Below are 16893 nucleotides of genomic sequence, written 5' to 3' on the forward strand. Positions count from 1 at the left end.
CAATATGGGAAAACGAATGGCTGCAGTACAGCCATAATAATGAATGCTTGATGCATGGAAAATATTCAAGTGTGTATTCTTACTCTAAATGTATGCAGTTCTGTCCTTGCGCTGTTCTTGTCCATTAATGTTCTTTATTATGTCATGTTTTGTGTGGGCCCTAGGAAGAGCGGCTGCTGCTTTTGTAGTAGCTAGTGGGAATCCTAGTAAAATACAGAATCATAATGTCCCCCAAAAATAGTCGAGCAAACAAACTCACCCAGGATTTGCACTTCAATGTGTCTGGGTCTCTCAACGAACTTCTCCACGAACAGAGCACCGTTCCCAAACGCCGCCAGGGCCTCAGAGTACGCACGCTGATAGTTCTCCTCCAGCTCCTACACACGTCCACCGACGGGGATCAACAAGTTAAACAGCACGAAGACAAAACACTCAGATTGGAGCGCCTACTTACTCGCGGGTATCTCTACTCACCTCGTACTCTTTGACCACCCTCATCCCCCTGCCCCCACCGCCATAGGCAGCCTTGAAGATTATGGGAAAGCCATAGGTGTTGGAAAACTCCTGGGCCTCCGATAGGCAAGTGACGGGGCCGTCTGTCCCTGGTACCACTGGGACTCCTGGAAGAAAACAAATCAAACAACATGAGGTTAGCTGAGTGTAACTAAAGTTTTACTTAACTGTACGCAAGACTGTATGTTTGATTCTGATGAAAGAATTAAAAACCTAAAAAACTCAGATGAAACAAACATCAATCAGACAGTCCTGAGAATGGCAGTGAGCGTCTAGCCTACCTGCACGGATAGCGATGGCTCGAGCTTCCACTTTGTCTCCCATCTTGCGCACCACTTCAGGGGAAGGGCCAATGAAGCGTACCCCAGCATCGGCACACGCCTGGGCAAAGTCTGATCGCTCAGACAGGAAGCCGTACCCAGGGTGGATGGCATCCACATCATTCTCCTGAGAATAAAATATTAAATATATGATACGACAAAGTTGTGGCAAGACAGCGTAAAGGTGTGATCTTAAAACGTAGTAAGAATTGGTTCAGAAAAGTTTGAAAAGACGCATATTAAAATATCAGACCTTAGCCACTTTGATGATGTCAGGGATGTCCAGGTATGCAGCCACGGGCGGCAAGCCCTTCCCTATGAGGTAAGCCTCATCTGCCTTCTGCCTGTGCATCTGGCCTGTGTCCTGTTCAGAGTAGACAGCCACCGTCCGGATCCCCAGCTCAGTGCAGGCCCGAAACACACGGATAGCAATCTCACCTACAAGCGGTTGGATTAGTCAGCTGGGGATTGAATTATGTGGTGAGAGAAAACTAGCTATAAGACTTTGGCTGACATTTCAGTGTCTACAGAATGGCCAGGGTGGGCGAATGGTTACTGTACCTCTGTTGGCCACCATAACCTTTTTGATGGGCTTGTACTCCAGAGTATGAGTGGAGGTGTTGTTGGAGCGGGACAGGCAGCATGCCCTCCTGACAGCCAGCAGCCCCAGGGCCGAACGCATGCCTCCAACCTGCAGCAGCATCTACACAGGTCGAGGATGGGGGGACGGGGGCAACAACAGGAAGGAACTGGTAAACAACTGACAGCCCATGCATACAGTAGTATGTAGTCTAACTTAAGACAGTAAAAATGTCAACCTTGTCAAGGAGATCGCCTATAGCTGTAAAAGCAGACAAATGTTGCATTAAAAGATGCGGACAGGACTATCTAATCGTTAGCGATTTATAGCTAATGCTTCCTTTACCTTGGAAAGAATTTGGGAATAGTAGACAGCTGACTAAACTGTAGAAATGTCCGTTTACATACCACTGGCATCAGTAAAGTACAGTGATTAAAAATATCTGCACAAGACACCAAAAGACAGAATTGCCTTGGAAGGAGTGCAAGGAAGAGAGTAAGGAGAGTGGTGGGGAGTGGACAGAGACAGCCTTAATCTAGAACATTCTGACCACAGACTTCTGGAGACGAGTAGAAATGTTAAACATTCCCATTATTCCGAAGAAGACTGCAATAGCCAGAGAAAATTTGCCTAAGAAATTGGTTAGCCTCTAGTTATTAGCTCAATTTGGCAATAGCTGATTCCTTAAGAAAACAGCCAAGGGGAAATGAACAGGTGTGAACTTGAACTTAAGAGTTAAATATAAATTGTTGAATGTCCAACTGTGCTAACCCACGACCCTAGCTCACAAAGCAATCAAAACCCTTTGGAGTATCCAAAAACTGTTGGCCTGTTGTAACCATCATGAGACTGGTCCTCTGACACAGAAGCCGCATTTAACTCCAGTAGGATAACAAAGTTCAGACTACATGGTTCGACCAGCAGTTCTACAGATCCAGTTCAAGGATATACCAAAATCTGCATAAGTATTCACATGAACAGGCCAACTGATCAACACTAAGAGGTTGATCAGGGTCTATACAACAGGGCCCGGTTTCCAAAACGCATCTTAAGGCTAAGTTAATCGTTAGAACCTTCGTAGGAGCATCGTTAAATCTCTGGGCCGTTTCCCAAACGCATCAATATTAAACCACTCAGAGCAGCTAAGTGCGTCAGATACTTTTTTGCCCACCCCGCATCACTTTATACACAGAAGATTCTCTGCTAAACATATAATCACATGGTTTATCCATCTCTGTGGCTGCCGATTACTTCTGAACAAAAGTTGACTACAAATGCAAAAGTTGCCCATGTCTTTGCAATTGATACAAACAAGCGACGTATAAAATATGCTTCAAATGAAAAGCGAGATGACGGCATTAAAATAAACCGTAGGCTATAGGCCAATTTCAATCATATTTTAAGTTACATTTCATGTTCAAACAATTGAGTTCTATTTTGCTACTTGCAGGTTACTGTCTAATTTGACTCAATATACTGTATTTAATGTGTAGCCTAAAATGTGCTCAATAATGTGCCAAAAATCGGTGATTTTATGATTTTTTATTGGGTCAGCATTGTAGACTGAACAAAAATAAAAAACTATATTTCAAAAGTTGCAGTTCATATTAGGAAATCAGTCAATTGAAATAAATTAGGCCGTAAATCTATGGAGTTCACATGACTGGGAATACAGATATACATTGGCAGGTCACAGACACCTTTAAAAAAAATGTATTACAAAATAAATTAAAAAGTAGGGTCGGAGATCAGTAAACCAGTCAGTATCCAGTGACCACCTTTTGCCTCAAGCAGCACGACATCTCCTTCGAATAGAGTTGATCAGGCTGTTGAATGTTGTCCCACTCCTCTTCAATGGCTGTGTGAAGTTTCTGGATACTGGCGGGAAATGGAAGACGCTGTCGTACACGTTGATCCAGAGCATCCCAAACATGCTCAAATGGGTGACATATCTGGTGACTACGGAGGCCATGGAACTGGGACATTTTCAGCTTCCAGGAATTGTGTTACAGATCCTTGCGACATGGGGGGGGGCGTGCATTATGATACTGAAACATGAGGTGATGGCAGCAGATAAATGACTTGACAATGGGCCTCAGGATCTCATCACAGTATCTCTGTGCATTCAAATTGCCATCAATAAAATGCAATTGTGTTCGTTGTCCGTAGTTTATGCCTGCCCATAGCTGAGTGTAATAACCAACTCCACCACGGGGCACTGTGTTGACAACGTTGACATCAGCAAACCATCTGCCATATGACCGGTACAGTTGAAACCGGGATTCATCCGTGAAGAGCACACTTCTCCAGCACGCCAGTGGTCATCGTAGGTGAGCATTTGCCCACTGAAGTAAGTTACGACGCAAAACTGCAGTCCGGTTAAGACACTGGTGCAGACAACGAGCACGCAGATGAGCTTCCCTGAGACGGTTTCTGACAGTTTGTATAAGAAATTCTATGGTTGTGCGAACCCACAGTTTCATCAGCTGTTCAGGTGGCTGGTCTCAGATGATCCCGCAGGTAAATTGTCTTTGCAAAAGGAGAAACGCTCACTAACAAGGATGTAAACAAATTTGTGCAGAAAATTCGAGAAAAGCATTTTGTGCGCATGGAACATTTCTGGGATCTTTTGTTTCAGCTCATGAAACCAACACTTTACATGATGCGTTTATATTTTTGCTCAGTATAATTAAGCCGCCTCAATATTTGCAACCATAGGTGGTAATCTCTCTTTAGGAGCTGATCCATCGTCAGTATTGTGAAATAATGATGTTAAGCGGTAAGATTTGAATGGAGAAAGCTGATCTGAGAGCAGCGCTCCCTTTCTTTCGATCCGATCAGTATCGACACGCTCCGACGATGCACTTAGTGACCGTTCTCTCTGCGTGGTGTTTTGGCAAACGCATGTTACATCTTCAGCCGTTGTGAGAAAATTGCGTCGTTAAAACCCTCGTAAGCCTAAATTCCATCACCATCTGAAAACCGGGCCCTGGATCATAACAGTCCATCCAAACACAAAACGCTAGGTCTAAACAGCAAATGTTTTAACAGGAGCTAAAGATTGTCATTGATCAGTCAGCTCAGCACTTGTGATCCTAAATAAAGTCTGTGGCTGAATGAATGGAAGTGGGCCAAATGAAAGACTATATTCTTGATGACATTCCTCTTGTCCAATCACTTGGTAAAGGGCAGCCTACTGTAATACAGCCTTGCACATTTTTGCCTCCAACTAAATTTCACCCGTCAACCATTTCTGCTCAGTTTTTTTCCCCGACAAGAATAGGCTGCAAATGTAATTCAGTGTGTTCTGGAGTCAAGCTGACGGGGTGTGTTTGCTTTATGGCTTAACGAGGGCTCTGGAGAGAAAGTCTGGCACCAAGGAGCACCTGTCAGCAGACTGACCTTGTTGAACAGTCTCTCCATTCTCACCTACAGTGTCTTCTTTCCAGACAAAGTTGACTCACCGATGAGTTATTAATACTACACAGAGAGAGAACAAAAGGTTGGTTTGTCAAAGCCAATGAAATGCATTTAAAATGATGTAGTATTACCTCATTGGAGAGTCAAATGTGTACAGTCAAGGGTAGGACAAGGTGCCAGTTAGAGTAGTCAACATTGTGACAACTAGGCTGGGCCATTTCTCGTCTGGAAAGAAGACACTAATAGAGAAATAGTTAAACAAGGTCAGTCTGCTGACAACTATGAAAACGGGCTACGACAGGCAGAACAAGGTGGTTTACATTTTCAATAAAATGTGCCTACATTAGTCTCTGTGCTGGTCTTTTCCACTCCACAACAGAACAGAAATACGAGAATGGGGAGTCAACATGACTGAACATGTTAGGGAAATTGTCTTAAAACCAGATTTAACATGCATAAAAACACCAACCCAGTTCAACAAAGTGATGTGGCATACATTACTAGGCCTATAGCCCACTAACAAAACAACAAAGTTGTAGCGTGTTCATTTTTAGCTTCACAAAAGTTGTTTTATTACATCAAGACTAGGCTAAATCCTAAACATTCTGGAATGCAGTACCCAAGAGATACTTTTGATGAAAGTACTGATTGTAACCGGAGTACAATTGTAACAGGACAAAGTTGTTGGCTAAACCCCCCCCCCCCATGCGGGTATACCATGCAGGTATAAACATACAGGTATGGAAGCGCTGTTGAAGAAACACAAAGCCTCAACTTTATCAACTCATCTGGAACAGATAACTCCAGATCCGACATGCTCTTGACAATCACTCAACACCTTCATTCGACAGCTTTTTTTCTTGCGGAAACTTGGTGAGTTATATAAATGACAATTGTAGTGCAAGGAGTTCATGTTGTAGACAACCATTAAACAGATAAGAATGACCTCTGACTTACTGAGAAGAGTGCTGCGGGAAGTCTACCTTTGACAAGGTAGCTGAAGCCATTTCTCAATCTCTCGGTCCCAGCTTTGATGCACCTGTACTGACCTCACCTTCTGGATGATAGCAGTATGACCACCCAAGCCACTGCCTGTTCACACCGCTATTTTTTTTGTTGACTTTGTTTAACTAGGCAAGTCAGTTAAGAACAAATTCATATTTTCAATGACGGCCTAGGAATTTGTTCTTAACTGACTTGCCTAGGGGCAGAACGACAGATTTTTTTACCTTGTCAACTCGGGGATTTGATCTTGCAACCTTTCGGTTACTAGTCCAACGCTCTAACCACTAGGCTACCTGCCACCCCATCCTGAAGGCGAGGTCAGCACAGGTGCATCAAAGCTGGGACCGAGAAACAGCTATCTCAAGGCCATCAGACTGCTAAACAGCCATCACTAGCTCAGTAAAGCTGCTGCCCACATTGAGACCCGATCACTGGACACTTTAATAAATGGATCACTAGTCATTTTAAACAATGCCACTTGTAATGTAAGATATGTAAACATACTCATATCACATGTATATACTGTATTTTATACCATCTACTGCATCTTGCCTATGCCGCCTATCGCTCATCCATATATTTATATGTACATATTCTCATTCACCCTTTTAGATTTGTGTGTATTAGGTAGTTGTTGAGGAATTGTTAGATATTACTGCACTGTGGGAACTAGAAGGACAAGCATTTCGCTACACTCACATTAACGTCTGCTAACCATGTGTATGTGACCAGTAAAATTTGAACAGGTTTCTGCAACAAACATTATTCCTGCTCAATTAACAGATACTATCTAGTAGACAGATCACTTTGAGGTTTGAAATGGTATAAACTTCAGTGGATATTGTATAGATCCAGCTATATGAATAGGCCTCAATTACCAATTAATGGAACAATCTAAATTAGAAAAACATCTAATTAAGTTTGATTCCTGCTGATCATTCCCTTTAAGACAGTACATGTAAATACACTGCAGGATGAAACAAATATCGGCTGTGTAAAGATTCCCATATTTGAACCTAGTCTCTTTCCCAGCCATGTGTTCAGTATCGCTGTAAGCCTGCCAAGGGTAACTTGAACCTAGGCCTAAATGCCATTTGTAACCATGAATGTAGCAATGTTGCAGACTGAAAATGTAGGGACAGCAGTTTGTTAGTAAGAGGTGAAAAAAGTAGAAACCATTAGAAAATATCACAATAGATGGTTGGGTTACTAATGCACAATATAGGCTACTGTGGCAGTGTTCTTCAGATTGGTCCTGCAGACCCAAGCCAAGGGTCTGGTCTGCACTTTGGACTGGCCAGGGCCCGGTTTCCCTAAAGAATCTTAAGGCTAGGTTCAACGTTAGAACCTTCGTAGGAGCATCTTTAAATCTGAGCCGTTTCCCAAAACCATCGTTATTAACGTAGAATTTAAGTAATAGAACAGCTAAGTGCGTCGATAGTTGCTTTTTTGCCCTCCCATGTCACTTTATATACGGAACATCTACACTAAACATGGATAAACCATGAGATTGTCTCGGTGACTGCCGATAACCTCACAACAAAGTTGACTACAAATATAAAGTTGCCAATGTTTGCCAACTGATACAAACAAGCAAGGTTATAAAAATATGCTTCAAATTGTAGGAAAGATGCATCATTAAAAACACTCACAAGCCTAAGACCCAGCGCTAGCGGGAAACCAGGCCCTGGACACTTTATTGGTCCCCAGGAAAGTGATGGAAGAACACTGCTAGGCCTATATGAGAACGAGTCAACAGGAGCCGTCTACTAGCTTCTAATATCCACAGTCACATTCCACAGCCACAAAGTCACATTCCACAGCCACAAAGTCATAAAATGTCTACAAAAATTGTGTTTTTGGTCTTAATGTAAAGTTAGAGTTAACCACACTGCTAAACTTGTGCCTAAGGTTAAAATCACATTTTAAGAAGATAAACCCCACTCATTTCTACAATTTAAGACTTTCTGGGTATGGAAGCTAGTGACGACCTATCTTTAGCGTCTATTCATTTTCTGGCCAGGGGAGTTTTGTTAAGAGCACCAACACTGTCTGATTAACACATCGATTGCGGTACAATATTGTTAACATAAGGAACGTATATTTCATTTCAGCAAAAAAATAATAAAATGAGGTTCCCACACGACCTTACCTCCATGTTAGTGCTTGTTTATCGAAAACAGAAGTGACCACCTGTGCTAATTAGCCACCTAGTGTGCTCGAAGACCTGTGCGTAAGCGTAACTTGGGAGGAAGTGTAGTTCGTCGGCTGGAGGCACACAGCCGTATGGGTCTGTGCAAATCTACTACAGTAAGTATCCTTTTTATTTGAAAGATTTTCTAGTTCACATGGTCCCGACGAGCTGAGAACCCTTGGGATAAGGCAGAATGCCTTGTTGAAGTGGCACTCCAATCTCCTTTCCACCTAATTTAAACACCCAATTTATTTAACAAAAAGGATAATCTCAATAGGTGGTCCAGGTATGTAATGATATAGAATAAAAAGGATTGGGCCTTTCCTCTTTTGTTCTCCATTGTTCCTCAAGCAAGGGGGAGGCCGATGATGTCATAGATTTCCATAACACCAACTCCTAGAATGCCCTACTCGTTGAAGTTTGCAGTTGTCAAAAAAAATAAAAAGAATTATATATATATATATATACACACACAGTTGCTGTCAGAAGTTTACATAGACTTAGGTAGGAGTCATTAAAACTTGTTTTTCAACCCCTCCACAAATTTCTTGTTAACAAACTATAGTTTTGGCAAGTCGGTTAGGACATCTACTTTGTGTATGACACAAGTAATTTTTCCAACAATTGTTTACAGACAGATTATTTCACTGTATCACAATTCCAATGGGTCAGAGGTTTACATACACTAAGTTGACTGTGCCTTTAAACAGCTTGGAAAATTCCAGAAAATGATGTCATGGCTTTAGAAACTTCTGATAGGCTAATTGACATCATTTGAGTCAATTGGAGGTGTACCTGTGGATGTACTTCAAGGCCTACCTTCAAACTCAGTGCCTCTTTGCTTTACATCATGGAAAAATCACAAGAAATCAACCAAAACAATTGTAGACCTCCACAAGTCTGGTTCATCCTTGGAGCAATTTCCAAACGCTTGAAGGTACCACGTTCATCTGTACAAACAATAGTATGCAAGTATAAACACCATGGGACCACGCAGCCGTCATACCACTCAGGAAGGAGATGCGTTCTGTCTCCTGGAGATGAACATACTTTGGTGTGAAAAGTGCAAATCAATCCCAGAACAACAGCAAAGGACCTTGTGAAGATGCTGGAGGAAACCGGTACAAAAGTGTCTATATCCACAGTAAAACGAGTCTTATATCGACATAACCTGAAAGGCCGCTCAGCAAGGAAGAAGCCACTGCTCCAAAACCGCTATAAAAAAGCACATGGGGACAAAGATCGTACTTTTTGGAGAAATGTTCTCTGGTCTGATGAAACAAAAATAGAACCGTTTGGCCATCATTATGTTTGGAGGGAAAAAGGGGGATGCTTGCAAGCCGAAGAACACCATTTCAACCGTGAAGCACAGGGGTGGCAGCGTCATGTTGTGGGGGTGCTTTGCTGCAGGAGGGACTGGTGCACTTCATAAAATAGATGGCATCATGAGGGAGGACAATTATGTGGATATATTGAAGCAACATTTTAAGACATCAGTCAGGAAGTTAAAGCTTGGTCGCAAATGGGTCTTCCAAATGGACAACGACCCCAAGCATACTTCCAAAGTTGTGGCAAAATGGCTTAAGGACAACAAAGTCAAGGTATTGGAGCGGCCATCACAAAGCCCTGACCTCAATCCTATAGAACATTTGTGGTCAGAATTGAAAAAGCGTGTGCGAGCAAGGAGGCCTACAAACCTGACTCAGTTACACCAGCTCTGTCAGGAGGAATGGGCCAAAATTCACCCAACTTATTGTGGGAAGCTTGTGGAAGCCTACCTGAAACATTTGACCCAAGTTAAACAATTTTAAAGGAAATGCTACCAAATACTATTTGAGTGTATGTAAACTTCTGACCCACTGGGTATGTGATGAAAGAAATAATCTGAAATAAATCACTCTACTATTATTCTGACATTTCACATTCTTAAAATGTGGTGATCTTAACTGACCTAAAACAGGGAATTTTTACTAGGATTAAATGTCAGGAATTGTGAAAAACTGAGTTTAAATGTATTTGGCTAAGGTGTATAAACTTCCGACTTCAACTGTACAATAGCAAATTAATTCACAGTGACATTCCTAACATTGCTATACAGTACAGTAGGGCTGGGTGATACGGCCAAAATCTCATATCCCGATATAGGCCATTTCTGATCCCGATCAAGCACATGTTCTGTAAATTCAATGAATAAATAGTTTATATAAAATGACCACATAAGAAATAGGCCTTTACATTACATTTTGAATTATACTCAACAAATAAAAGGTACTTAATCATTTGATTATTTATTTTGTAGAACCTGTGCAAATTTGAAATTATGCATGTAACAATATAAAATATAAATGTATAAAATCTAAAAATGTAAATAGAAAACACTTCAACTATAGTTGCAAACAAAATATAGGCCTAAAAAAAATCTATATACCTATATTTTTATTTATTTATTTGGGGGCTTGGCTGTTTTGCATGTTATTTTGGCATTAATACGTGTCACATCAATTTGCATTTGGTACCTTGGGTCGAATGTTAGCGCCAACCCACGAAACCCCCATTTCTCGACCGTGGAAATTTGGGCCATGTCTTTGCAGATGTAAGTTGTAACGGCAGCTGTTATCCCCTTCCATCTTTGTGATTCTTTGCCAAATGGTGTGCCGTGGGCAAAAGCCTCTTGCAACGTCTGAGTCGGGGGTTTGTCTTGAGCACTTGACTGTACTTTTTTGGGTCTCATCCATAGACTCTCACCGTACTGTTTCACATGATTCTTGCGTAGGTGGTAAAATAGGTTAGTTGTGTTTGAGCCAGTTGTCGGGACCGGCCTGCGGCATATTTTGCAGGAGACGGTTTTCTGGTCCGTGTCAGACTTTTCATATCCAAACCACTTCCATGTGACCGAAGTTGCCCCTGTTTTAGATACGAGCTCCGTGTCACGTTCACTCTCTTCCATGTTTGGTTGTGTTACAAATTTCCTTCCACACGGCACATGTGGAAGAATGCAAAGCGTCGTCCAATTGACGAAAAATATTGCCGTTAAGAGTGTGATTTGCGACACAACTAAATAAACGAGAGCACAACATGAAACGATAGACGTTTTTCTATCGTCACACAACATATATCGTCATATCGCCCAGCCCTACAGTACAGTGTGAAGACCAGCTTGAGTCCTGTTTTTGCAGTATGCAGGACCCCTGTACCTGCACCCATGCGGGGAGTAGTTCAAGTCAAGGTGCGGGATGTGAGCTTTGCTGAGGGCCCTAAAATGATTAGAAGTTATTTTATTTACGATTTCCTATTTAAAATAGGCCATATCTTTTTTCTCATGTCCAAGAGATTATTACTATGTTGCTTCATTTCAAGGAGTACCTCGTATACTCCAAGAAGATGTATTTTGGTACTTGGATGGCTTTAATGTGTCACTAATCACAGTGGGTGCAGTCCACCGTACCATCGAGCTTGCCAGACACCAAGCAGTCATTCATCAGTCCTGTCCGGCATTATTTGGACCTGTCATTCACTTTATTTATTATTTAGTGCCATTTCAGTCTTTCTGTTCAATCTCCCAGTGTAACAGTTGGAATAATGGGACGATTCGGAGTACAACTAATTTTTCATCCCTGAATTAAGGTATGTTTTTTCAAGCCATATCTTTGAAGTGCTCCATGGTTTCTTGCGCTACACTGTCATGCTGCCCGACCCCAGTGCAACTCAGTGTAATCAAGCACAACTGTAGGGACGGAATCTTCCGGCAACTTTACCTGGTGCAACAAAGTCAAGGTTCTTCACTGATTGATTTGTTTGCTCTTTCTATCTCAATGTCCACACGTTTGACGTATTATGCCAGAGTCAGAACATAGAGAATCGATGTAACTATTTGCTTGAGTCCAAACGTTTAAGATGGTAGAGAATTCTAAATGTTGAAATGTCACCATAATTTTGGAGAGATGCAGCTGCATTACCCATTTTTACCCCTGATGCAGCCACCTCACTAACCAACTCTCCAAATCAGCTAGCTGGCTAAACAACTGCTTGCTAGCTAACTGCTCTGTACCTGCATGCAAAAACATTGCAGTAATATGATTTGATGGACGGATATTGGCAAACTACCTCGGGATAAGCAAGGGTGACAACTCCCCCTCAAAAAAACATTATCTAAGACTTGTAACGTTAATGCAAACAAACTTACCTTGCCGCTTCAAGACTAACGTTAGCACGCTTGAATAGGCTTGAAAGTCTCCCAGCTAACTATCTGTGGCTATCTGACGTTAGCAGGAGTGTCGGTGTGTTGCTATTGACTGTTGCTGGGAGATAACTCTTCTTCAATCAACGCAATTAGCTAGCTGGGTACTGTGAGATGACGGAGGTCCCCCTCAGATCGTGTTTTTTGTTTGTTTTCTGTGCACCCTAGCTACCAGTCCCGGTTGATGACAGAAAAAAAGTATTGGGTTTAAAAGACTAGCTAGCAGTCTATTTACATGAGACGTCCAACCCACTCACACGACTCGCCCACCTCCTCTTGCTATTGGTTATCTTGATTACGTCCATGAATACGCTCGCACACGGGGTCATAGAGAATCCAGTGGGCCTGATCTATATATCCATTTATTTTGTCTATCTGTTTCCAGAGGTGTATACTATGAATGAGTTAGCCAGCTAACTTTGATAGAACAACTAGAAATAGCTATTGATTCTGAAGCTAAACCACTGAGTTTCTAAACCCAGAGACGCAACATCGCGAGACTTCCGGGAACGCTTGCGAACCAGACCAGTCCTGGGTTTGAGAAGTCAATAAGAGAAGTGAAATGTTCTTCCTTAGTTGTTGATTTTCTCTAAATCTAATGGTACAACCTAGGTCCGAGGCCATGTCTTAAGTAGTTGGCCATGTTATTACATCAACCTCGTGAAAGTGACAAACTGACACGTTTTAATTTTCGTCAAAAATAACTTTATATCGAAGGAGTGCCTGTGATATGATGGAGTGCACATGCGCCGTTTGGCGCGAGAACCATTAGACCCAATGACATGTTACTACGCATTAGTTAAAGTAGCCAACATCGCCTAAAAGTGTGATAGGCTAAAACGGCTTCTCCAATAAAAATCCCCTGTCTTCAGTGTTTGATTTAGGGCGAGGTTCGTAAATTCAAACCAGAGTGCCAGAATGTAATTTGCATCACTGTCAATGACACTTATTTTGGAGGCTAAACCGCAAAGTCCACTATTTTGTGGCTGGCTTCACATAGATGGGTCCGACAACCATTGATCAAATGAGAACTGTTTTATAAAAGAGGGTTATTTTTAGATGATGACACCTAGCTATATAGTTAGCTAGCTGACTATATAGCTACTGAAACAAATTGTTGTTTTGTTATGTTTTTGAGGAAGAACATTGTTTGCATCCATGAGCTAGCTAGCTTTTTTTTATGACCAGCACTGTAGATGCGCGAGACAACTTCACCAGCATCATAGCATACGTATCGATGAATCATTGTGACATATGAAATACGAGTGATGGTGTAATCAATGTGTAATAACTATGTAAAAAATTAATGAACAGGTTCAATTATTATGTGACGTGTAATCATAGTCAGGTCCTGATTGGTCAACAAGCTTATTTTACGTGTATCTTTTTTGACACGCAAAGACGCAAACGGCGTTCCATAGGTTGTTGGTAAATTCAGACTGGATCCGAGCTTTCTACCTTCACAACGGCACCCAAGCTAACTGGCTAACTTGCTAGCTTCTTTGAGAGAACACCTCACTCTGATCAGTGTACTCGTTTTAGCAGAGGGTTAAGCTGTTTTCATGTTATCCAGAGCTTTGGCGACTAACTGTGCTGCTGGTAACAATTGAATTACGCTCTTTTTGCCGAGACCGGTCAAATTCAACGGGTGTTGATGATTCCTAAATTAATCAGTTATTCTGCGCTCTGGCACACTCATACGAGTGCTCTGAAATCGGAGTAGATAGCCAGAGTGAATTTATGAACGCACTCTTAGGCAGGCGCTCACCAGAGCTGAGAACAGGTGTTGTGCCGAAAATCTTCCCCCTGCCTGAGTCAAATACTTTCTGTGACACACATCAGTCAAATACTTTCTATAGAACAAACTTCACGTCAGGATAGGCAACCGAAAATAATAATGAATGTATTTGTGTTATATTAAACATAGAGGAGGGAGTAAAATGTTGGCAAGCAATAAACGTTTCAGAACAACTATGGCAGAATTATTATCCTTACACTTTCAAAAATATTAGTCGAATAAGACATGTGAGAGATGAATTTTGGGAAATAGATTTATTTATCTACTAATACAAAATCAGTAGCGGATTTAGGGACCGGCGACATGGGCAGCCGCCCGGGGCGCGGACGCTGAAGGGGGCGTTCGCCCAGGGCGCCATACAAGCTAGAATCGCCACATACACTTGAAACAAATAGCCATATCCGAAAACTGCAGACAAAAATGCTTTCTGCTACTAAAATCAGTGAAATGTAGGCTAAACTGACAACGGAATGAAGAGCAGAAATCTCAACAGGCAAGCAGGTCGCAGCAATGAAGAACGCAAAGGGGGGATTCTGGCAGGGGGGAGATTTTCGGCACAACACCGGCACCTATTTCAGTCCACGGTTGCCTACACTGCCCATGTTCATACTGTAGTCTTCAGGGGTGTAAAGTACTTCGGTAAAAATACTTTAAAGTACTACTTAAGTCGTTTTTTGGGTATCTGTATTTTGCTTTACTATTTAAAATGTTCACAACTTTTACTTAACTACATTACTAATGAAAATAATATACTTTTTACTCAATACATTTTCCCTGACACCCAAAAGTACTTGATACGTTTTGAATGCTTAGCAGGACCAAATGATCCAATTCACGCACTTACCAATAGAACTCCCTGTTTATTCCAACTGCCTCTGATCTGGCAGACTCACTAAACACACATGCTTCGTTTGTTAATGATGTCCAAGTGTTGGAGAATAGCCCCTGGCTACCCCTAAATCTAAAAAAACAAGAAAATGGTTCCGTCTGGTTTGCTTAAAATAAGGAATTTGAAATTATTTCTACTTTTACTTTTGATACTTAAGTATATTTTAGCAATTACATTTACTTTTGATACTCAAGTATGTTTAAAACGAAATACCTTTACTCAAGTAAAGGTTAATTGCTATATTTAATTGCTATATTGTAATTACTTCGCCACCATGGCCTATTTATTACCTTACCTCTCTTATCCTACCTCATTTGCACATGCTGTATATTTATCTACTATATTATTGATTGTATGTTTGTTTATTCCATGTGTAACTCTGTGTTGTTGTATGTGTCGAACTGCTTTGCTTTATCTTGGCCAGGTCGCAGTTGCAAATGAGAACTTGTTCTCAACTAGCCTACCTGGTTAAATAAAGGAGATTTTTTTTAAATTTTTGTTAAAAATATTTTATTGGGTGACTTTCACTTTTACTTGAGTCATTTTCTATTAAGGTATCTTTACTTTTACTCAAGTATGATAATGTGATACTTTTTCCACCACTGACTGTTTTTGGCTAAACTTTGTTTCTGGTTGTTGAGTCAATTAGCCCATGCTCATTCAACTCATCTTTCTAAAAAATAAAACGTTATTGCACAATATATTGATTCTGCTTTGTAGTATATGCTTCTGGTTAATGTTTGGAATTTACTGTGTGCTATTCGCAATACCCAACGTCAATCAATGTGCACAGGAATGATTTATACACTGAGTGTACAAAACATTAAGGACACCTGCTCTTTCCATGACCAGGTGAAAGCTATGATTCCTTATTGATGTCACTTGTTTAATCCACTTCAAACAGTGTAGATGAAGGGGAGGATACAGGTTAAAGAAATATTTTTAAGCCTTGAGGCAATTGAGACATGGATTGTGTATGTGTGCCATTCAGAGGGTGAATGGGCAAGACAAAAGATTGAAGTGCCTTTGAACTGGGTATGGTAGTAGGTGCCAAGCGCACCGGTTTGTGTCAAGAACTACAACGCTGCTGGGTTTTTCATGCTCAACAGTTTCCCGTGTGTATTAAGAACGGTCCACCACCCAAAGGACATCCAGCCAACTTGACACAACTGTGGGAAGCACTGAAGTCAACATGTGCCAGCATCCTTGTGGAACGGTTTCGACACCTTGTAGAGTCCTTTCCCCGACTAAATTAGGTTCTGAAGTCAAAGGGGATCGGGGGTGGGAGGGGGGGGGTGTATGTACTTTCAGTGTACATACACTAGATGACTGACACGGGGTGCTGTTTTAATGCCACCGCAGATCCATCTTGGTATTCCCCCACCATTGCTAAAGAAATGCATTCATTAATGTCTACATTTGTTCTATTAAAGACAGACACCTTAATACATGCTTTTACATTGTGTGAGTTAAGCTTACTAAATAGAATGTAAACGTTTTCCTTCAAGTATATTTTCAGTTTTGTTACTGTCCCCACTCCAACAAAAAAACTCAAATACACTGCTCAAAAAAATAAAGGGAACACTTAAACAACACAATGAAACCACACTTCTGTGAAATCAAACTGTCCACTTAGGAAGCAACACTGATTGACAATAAATTTCACATGCTGTTGTGCAAATAGAATAGACAACAGGTGGAAATTATAGGCAATTAGCAAGACACCCCCAATAAAGGAGTGGTTCTGCAGGTGGTAACCACAGACCACTTCTCAGTTCCTATGCTTCCTGGCTGATGTTTTGGTCACTTTTGAATGCTGGCGGTGCTTTCACTCTAGTGGTAGCATGAGACGGCGTCTACAACCCACACAAGTGGCTCAGGTAGTGCAGCTCATCCAGGATGGCACATCAATGCGAGCTGTGGCAAGAAGGTTTGCT

General features: G+C 41.4%; 1 protein-coding gene across 1 annotated transcript in view; it reads right to left on the minus strand.

Annotated features, from left to right (window-relative positions):
* The window catches only part of LOC106603157 (pyruvate carboxylase, mitochondrial), a 96526-nt gene extending 83872 nt beyond the window's left edge, over positions 1-12654 (minus strand). Inside the window, exons 1-6 of the mRNA XM_014196466.2 lie at positions 12216-12654; positions 1395-1536; positions 1087-1271; positions 795-960; positions 475-620; positions 260-377 (exon numbers count right to left, since the gene is read on the minus strand). Of these exons, the coding sequence (XP_014051941.1) occupies positions 260-377; positions 475-620; positions 795-960; positions 1087-1271; positions 1395-1536 (757 nt within the window). The 5' untranslated portion in view covers positions 12216-12654. The remainder of the gene's footprint in view (positions 1-259; positions 378-474; positions 621-794; positions 961-1086; positions 1272-1394; positions 1537-12215) is intronic.
* Between the last annotated feature and the right edge of the window lie 4239 nt (positions 12655-16893).

The sequence above is a fragment of the Salmo salar genome, chromosome ssa04, assembly GCF_905237065.1.
Source record: "Salmo salar chromosome ssa04, Ssal_v3.1, whole genome shotgun sequence".
NCBI lineage: Eukaryota > Metazoa > Chordata > Actinopteri > Salmoniformes > Salmonidae > Salmo > Salmo salar.